General features: G+C 32.6%; 1 protein-coding gene across 2 annotated transcripts; it reads left to right on the forward strand.

Moving 5' to 3' along the window:
* The first annotated feature begins 2690 nt into the window (after positions 1-2690).
* LOC131145398 (LEAF RUST 10 DISEASE-RESISTANCE LOCUS RECEPTOR-LIKE PROTEIN KINASE-like 2.3) lies at positions 2691-7431 on the forward strand. Of its 2 annotated transcripts, XM_058094419.1 has the most exons (3): positions 2691-3872; positions 5368-5421; positions 5971-7431. In XM_058094419.1, the coding sequence occupies exons 1-3, from the start codon at positions 3020-3022 to the stop codon at positions 7128-7130; spliced, it is 2067 nt and encodes a 688-aa protein (XP_057950402.1). In that variant the 5' UTR covers positions 2691-3019; the 3' UTR covers positions 7131-7431. The 2 variants fall into 2 exon arrangements, with proteins under 2 accessions (XP_057950402.1, XP_057950403.1); XM_058094420.1 differs by lacking the exon at positions 5368-5421.
* The last annotated feature ends 551 nt before the right edge of the window (positions 7432-7982 follow it).

A 7982-nucleotide genomic window follows, 5' to 3' on the forward strand; every position in this document is an offset into this window, starting at 1 on the left:
TCATCACATTATAGGTGTATTGTTATTATTAGTATTGTATGATTTATACATCATTATTAGTAACATTATTACATGGTTGGTTTATTAATATTAGCATTATTATTATGTTAGTTATATTAGTATTAGTGTTATGTAGTTTGCATATTAATTTAGGACAGTTAATTTTGTTGTATTATTATTATTATTATTTCAACCATTATTAAATATTCATTGTTATTGTACGGGGCATTTTTAATATTATGGTATATTTCATCATATATATATTTTTTTATTTGTGTATTTATTCAGGATGTCCATATTTATAAATACTAATTTGTTTATCTTCATTATTGTAGGATTTTTTCTTTTTATTGCCAAGGTAAGATTTCAATTGTAATATTTAAATGTAATAATTTATGTTGTCATTTTTTTTAGTGCATAATATTTAAGTTGTATGTATTCTTAGGTTTCGGGTTTTTTTTTTTTATCTTGTTGTGGTTCTTATGTGTAAGATTTTTTTTTTATTATTTTATTCATGCATATATTCTAAGTTAACTTTATAGTAGATTATTAGTATTTTAGAATTTTGGTCGTGTTGTATATCATGTTAGGAGTTTTAGTAGATTAGTTGTTGTGGTATTTTAAAACTATAGTTGTATGTGCATTCTAAAATGTTAGTCATATTAGGTATTTAATAACCTAGGATCTATAAGTAACATCATGCATATAATTTAGCATTTTAGGTAACTTTTAATATAGCATCTTGAGTAATACTATATATTTATTATTATTATAACACTTTTAGTATGTTAATTATCATGGTAAGTTTAATGTTTTAGGTAATATAACATTTTTGGTATTTTGGTATCATGCTATTATATGGTATGTTTAGTATATATAGTATTATAGTAATTTATTACGTATTATATTATTTGTGGATATTTAGTATTGTTATCATCGTGTTTATGTTTATTATGGTATGTTCAAGTATTTTTGTTTATAACGCACATGTAATATTTTGATATTATGATATGCTTATTATCTTAGTCTATATTATATGTTTATATTCTACTATTATTGGTATGTTAGATATTTTAGCTTCTATTATATTGATTTGTACATATTATGGTATCCTAATACTCTAGCTTATTATTATTTTATTTATTTATTTATTTATTATGCTTAAATTATTATATCTATTATCCAAAACCTCCCAAACTAGTATTTTCATACTTAGGAAAACCCATAAAATTTCTAAAATTTGGGAGCGTATTTTATAGAGTATTCTTCATTTTTAATCCCTATGATTTTATTGCGGGGGTATGAGCCTTCGGGCATTACGTACCCTAAGCTCTGAGGGAATATATATGTACATATTATCTTTATTTATTTATTATTTTATTTATTTATTTATTTTTCACATGTATTTATAAATACATAAAAAGGAGTAATTTAAAAGAATTATTAGATTAACTTAGGGATAATTTCAAATTAATTAGGTACCGTTCGTAAGAACGGGCGCGTAGGGGGTGCTCGTACCTTCCCCTCGCGTAACCGAACTCCCGACCCCAAGTCTGGTAATGTAGACCGATTCTACCCCTAACGGGGTAGTAATCATGTGTTCTAATCGCACTAAAGATTAGTGGCGACTCCTACACCATATTTTTCCTGAAAACATTAAATTGATTTTAATTTCGCCGCTCGGGGCACACGCGCTCCCGGGACGCCGCGACAATCCCCATTGAGCTTTTCAGTTTCGTACTTTACTGTCATTGTAGTAGATAAGATCTACTCCTTCACTAAACCGGCTCCAACTTTTTCACCATGATCAATACCGTATACGTGAACAGTATCGTAAATGAATGAAACTGTATACTTGAATAAATCTCGTATATGTTCACAATATTATAAAAGTATCCGGTGACATGTGTGAATAGTAACCATGAATGGTAATCCCAACCCAAAGGCCGTAACCTAGGGCTCTGATTCCACTATTAAGAAATTGAATGGGTAGGAAGAGTATCACACAGTTAAAATAAGAAATAAGAAAATAGGAATTGATACCAAGATTTACGTGAAAAACCCCCAAACAAGTCGAGGGAAAAACCACGAGTAAGAGTAGAGTAAATCTACTATGAAAAATAATGATACAACTTCTCTCAAATTAGGAGAAACTAAAAACACATGCTACAATAGAGACACTTTACAGGAGAGTACTTGATTTCTCTCTCTAAAGGTAGAGTTGGAGATGCTTGGGATTGATATCTTCCTTCACCATCACTTTCCTATTTATAGGGGTTTTGTAAGTCACATTTTCAAAACCGTCAAATGAATAATGCAGCCACCTTTGTAGACTTGTGCAACCATCAAATAAATAGTGCAGTCACCTTTGTAGACTTGTACAACCACCAAATAAATAGTACAACCACCATCATATGAATAGCACAGCCTTTATGTTGGATTTTGAATGTCAGAAATGACTTTACAATTCAACATTGTGATCGTCATAATCTTGGGTTTTGGTTAAACCTGCAAAGAAGATGAAGAAGGACAAGCATAAGGTGTCAAGAGCAAGGAAGTGCCTGCCCATGCTTCATCTCATTGCCTGCCCCTGCTTCATCTCATTCCAGGGGTACCGTTCTTACTCCACTAACTAGCTTATGTTAATTTAGGGTATATATGTAGCAAAGGGCAAATGCAATGAAATTTACAGGAAAGCAGGGGAAGAGTGAAAAAAATTACAATTGGAAGGAGCTGCCTGAGAAATTTCGTATGCATTATTGTGGGATTGTCATTGGTCAATGCCTTCTAATCTGGTTAGCTTTTGGCTTGTTTCGATTTGTCATCTGTGATGGGGTATTTGATGGGTCCTGAAGTACCCGGTGATGGTGGTGACAGTGAACGCACACAGGAAGAGCCAACGCTGAAATGAACTCTGGGCATGAGAGGATGATTCTCCGAAGCAGTATATACGTGTATATCTGGTACTGAAATCTGGATACGAAGTTAATTCAATTGTGCCCTTTCAATTTCCGCTGGCATGCTTCAGAGAAAGCTCTTGTTTGCAAGTTTCAGTTGGGGATTCCTCCTCCTCCTCCTCCCAGTAATTTTCTTGCCTGTCGCAAAGAGCAAATCCAGGGGAAATCACCCTCAGTACTGCGACCCTTCCTCCTGCGGGAAGATCCGTAACATAAGCTACCCTTTTCGGCTGAAGGGCGATCCTCCCCATTGCGGCGACCAAAGACACGAACTGAGCTGCGATGAGAAGAGTAATCGCACGGTTTTGCATTTTCATTCCGGGGAATTCTATGTGGAGGAAATCCATTACGGCAACTACTCGATGCGGGTGGTGGATCCGGGCATCCACAGAAACGACTGCTCCTCTTTGCCCCTGTATTCTTTGGCGACATATAACTTCAGCGAGGGCGACAAATATTCTATGACGTACAATTCCTACCACTATGATAATGGTCCTTCTACACCGCCAAACGCCGCCATAACATTCATGGAGTGCGCAGCCCCAGTGGGAAATTTCGCCTGTAAATTGGTGGCTGCAGCTGCTCCCTGCGGAAGGGATGTGGTCGGAAACCGCGGGTACTCTTACGCGGCGTATGGAGCACTCCGGTTGGCAGATGTGGGGGAGTCGTGCACCATAGCAAGGGAGACTTTGGTTTGGGGTAATGGACTGGCGGAAGACGACAACGTTTCCTTCTGGGGCATCCGGGACGCCATGGCCTACGGGTTTGTGCTCTTCTGGTTTCGTTCGCAGGAAAAATGCGAGGAGTGCGAGTCTGATTACGGTCACTGCTTCCTGAATGGCGCCGATCTTGCCGACATCGCATGCGGCCAGCGGTGCTTCTCCAGTCCAGTACTAGTACTAGTACTCAACCATTGTAAGTAACGGTGTTTTGTTTTCCGGGCAGCGTGACATAGGGCGAATATAATGAGAATATATATATATATATATATATATATATATGTATATAAATTAATATAATTTTATTATGTGTCTGTATTTTAATTAAATTAAATATTTATAATTTTTTTTACATCTATATAATGAAATTATATCGATTTTAGTGTTTGTATCTAATAATTTTTTATGTCATGATATATAATATGGACACAAGAAGTTAGTGTGGTAAATAAATAGACGCTTAATATTTTTGTTAATTGTTAATTTTTCTATTTAAAACCATTTGACATATAAAAATACTTCTGATGCAAAAAATACTAAAAAGTTATTTTTAATTCCTATTTTTCCAATCATTAAATCAATTAATTTTATTTGAACTAATCAAATATATATATACTTTATGTACGGTAGAATTTTGTTTTAATCACACAGTTCAATATGTTCTTCAACTTAAGATCCTTATAATGAAATGAGAATATATTTATTAAGTTTTTTAAATTAATTAAGCAACACAAATTTATTGATTAATTCATATTAAATTTTTTATTCTTTTTTATTTTTAAAAGTAAATTCATGGGTATCTGTAAAAAGCTCACATCATCGAATCTTCATTTTATTTTGCAATCATCACACATAAGCCACATGATCGACAATTTTACCCCCTTTTCGGTCCTTTCAAGATTAAAATACAAACCTAGAAAATAACAATAAAATTGAAAACAAACCTAAAATTAGGACCTCAAAAAATGAGGACCTTAGTATTTTGTGCTAAAAATAATTTTCTTTGTATAATGAGAACTAATTTTCCTTCACAGAAAGAAGTTATTTTGTATTAAGATGTCTTAGTTCCCACTTATTAAATAAGTGGTAAAGCTTCATCTTTCTTTCTTTTTTTTTTTTTCTCAGAAATATGATTTTAAACACCTAATTAAAAATTACATCCGGAACTGTTTTCAATAGATGTCTTTGCCAAAGAGGTTTTTAAATTTAGTCATTTAAAACACAATAATGGCAGATTTTCAATAATATATCATACAACTTATATACAAATTTTAAAAATATTATTATAATTATTTTAATCTAGAATTTTTTTAAAGAAAGATAAAATTTTATAGTGTTTTTGAAAAGAAGAGTCCCATATAATTATACCAATCAATTCTTTTTTATTTGTAATTTGATTTTTATTAAAAAAGAATCATACAAAGATATTTTTTTTTTTTAAAAAAAAAATGAAACTCTTTTCCTATTAATCAGATTTTTAAAAATAAATTTCAACATTTTATTTAAGTGAATCTAACTTTTGAAAGAATTGTTTATTTAAATGAGTTATTTTAATTATAATTTTTTAACGGCATACACATTGTATGTATGCAAATATGTCAATGTGCGTGAATTTGAGCGTGCCATATCGCAACAAATTTTTTATATACATATTGATTTTTTTTTTTTTTTTTGTGTGTGGAAAAATGTAGGTTTTTGGCACGATTTGAACTATTTCCTTGGAGCGATGATAAAAGCTGTCATTGGTAAGATATACTTAGACTATAGTAGTATATATATATATATACAATTTCAAATAGTGTAAATAATTTAACAAACTTTTTAAAAGTAGAGTATGTAAATTAGTAGGTAAAAGTATCATTGGGATGAAATTTTAGTCAATATTTTGTCATTCCAATTGCAAAAGGAGCAAAATATTTGTCTTTTAAAATTTTATTTGACATTTGATAAACGCATGTCCTTTGCCCTAGATAAAATTATATATAACTAGAGCATTTATTTTACACAGTGTTAACATATGAACTTGCAATTTTATTTATCAATTGATTTGCTTCCTATACCAATTGTGTTTGTACTCTGAAGTATTAATTATGAATTTTCAATATCACATTATTTGAATGGTTTACTTTAAGTAGACATCACTCAATTACATATTTAAAAAATTTTTAAATTTTTTTAAAATTAGAACCATGCATACTTTAACTTTAGTGCACTCTATTTACCCTGCTAAATATAATTATCCTTCTTTTAGTATTCTTTTTGTGAGTAAATATTTTTTGTGACTTCATATGCAGTACCATGGATGGCACTAAAAATTCTATGCGGAATGCCAGGAGTACTCGTGTTTTTTATTTATAAATTTCGAAGGAGGCATTTATCAATGTATAACAATATTGAAGACTTTCTGCAAAGCCAAAATAATTTTTCACCAATTAGGTACTCTTATACAGAAATTAAAAAAATGACCAATAAATTTAAGGAGGAATTGGGGGAAGGAGGCTACGGCTTTGTATACAAAGGAAAACTTCGCAGTGGTTGTCATGTAGCGGTGAAAATGTTGGGCAAGTCAAAAGCTAACGGGCAAGAATTCATTAGTGAAATTGCTACCATTGGACGAATTCATCATGTCAATGTGGTGCGCCTCATTGGATTTTGTGTGGAGGGCTCTAAGCGTGCACTTGTGTATGACTTCATGCCCAAAGGGTCTCTTGAAAAGCACATCTTTTGCCAAGGAGAAAATGTTAGCATATATCATGACAAGATGTATGAAATTTCTCTTGGGGTGGCTCGTGGGATTAAGTACCTACATCAGGGATGCGACATGCAAATTTTGCACTTTGATATCAAACCCCATAACATTCTTCTTGATGAGAATCTCACTCCAAAAGTTTCAGACTTCGGGCTTGCAAAGTTGTATCCAGGAGATGACAGCATTGTGTCTCTTACTGCTGCAAGAGGAACAATGGGATACATGGCACCAGAACTTTTCTACAAGAATATTGGAGGAGTCTCCTATAAAGCTGATGTTTATAGTTTTGGAATGTTGTTGATGGAAATGGCGAGCAAGAGGAAGAATTTGAATCCATCTATAAAGAATTTAAGCCAAATTTACTTCCCTTCATGGGTTTATGATCAATTCAATGAAGGGAAAAACATAGAGATAAAAGATGCCACCGAGGAGGAGAGGAAAATCATAAAGAAAATGATAATTGTAGCTTTGTGGTGCATACAAATGAGGCCTGCTGATCGCCCTTCAATGCACCAGGTTGTGGAGATGCTCGAAGGAACAGTTGAAGCATTGCAAATGCCTCCCAAGCCTTTTATGTCTCCACATGAAATGCAAAACGAGGATAAGGGAGCAGACATGAACCAAACAAACTTACAAATGTCATCTAGTGATCCCATGGATTCTATCACCTTGGATATTATTGAAAATGATGCAAGTGAAGATTAAGGGAGAAGCTAGCCTTCCCTGCAATGGCAATTCATTCTCTCCATATTAGTTGGAACCAAGTGTCTATTGGTCTTGTTTTCGATGCATTTGGGTTAAGACTAAGAATAATTTGTAGCTTGGATTAGATTCAAATCTAATATGATATAGCTAGCCACATAAATGTTTGATGCAGAGGCCAAAATGAGAACCTATACTTTGTTTAGTCAAGATCGTTCACAGATTGTGTTGTATTTAGAAATTTTGATGTAATCGACTATTAGACAACTTCTAATTCCTTGAATTTTTCTCCTTGTAACAACAATGATTGGGCTAATTAGTAGTTCTGCCGTGAATTTTCTTAGAAAGATAATAATAATAATAATAATTAACATGAATAACTCATGTTTTAAAGATGGATTTGGAATGTTCATCGCTAAAGTTGGGCTATAATGATCTAGTAGAGTTGATCATGGCATTGCCACAAAAATGAAAAGGGCATTTATAGTAGTGTGTTAACAATCACAAACCTGTAGTATAGGTAACAATAGCCAGTTCTTAATCTAGACTCACTCCAAGAAAATAACCATGCAAACAAAAACTACAAACTATAGAGTTTATGCACATTCCAGGCTTTCTGACAAACACCCCTAATGATTTGCACATAGATCTTTCTACAAAGTAAATACATCCCCACCTTCAGACCATTTACTTTCATTCTTTGGATTGATGTTGAAAGGTATTTATATTGATCGATTAGTCAAATTTGACTCCATTAATTACAGTTGCAGAAATTTCAAATTATAGAATTAATGGACTCTATGCATCGCATAGTGGCGTAACCATTTAGCAATAAAATTCATATTTCAATTAAGC

This window comes from Malania oleifera, chromosome 13, assembly GCF_029873635.1.
Source record: "Malania oleifera isolate guangnan ecotype guangnan chromosome 13, ASM2987363v1, whole genome shotgun sequence".
Classification (NCBI taxonomy): Eukaryota; Viridiplantae; Streptophyta; class Magnoliopsida; order Santalales; family Ximeniaceae; genus Malania; species Malania oleifera.

What these genes read in the sequence shown, in the direction of transcription:
- LOC131145398 (XM_058094419.1), top strand. Translation starts at nt 3,020, where the DNA reads ATGCTTCAGAGAAAGCTCTTGTTTGCAAGTTTCAGTTGGGGATTCCTC. An exon ending in AGTACTAGTACTCAACCATT is followed by an intron (nt 3,873 to 5,367) that starts GTAAGTAACGGT and finishes GGAAAAATGTAG; the next exon opens with GTTTTTGGCACGATTTGAAC. An exon ending in GATGATAAAAGCTGTCATTG is followed by an intron (nt 5,422 to 5,970) that starts GTAAGATATACT and finishes CTTCATATGCAG; the next exon opens with TACCATGGATGGCACTAAAA.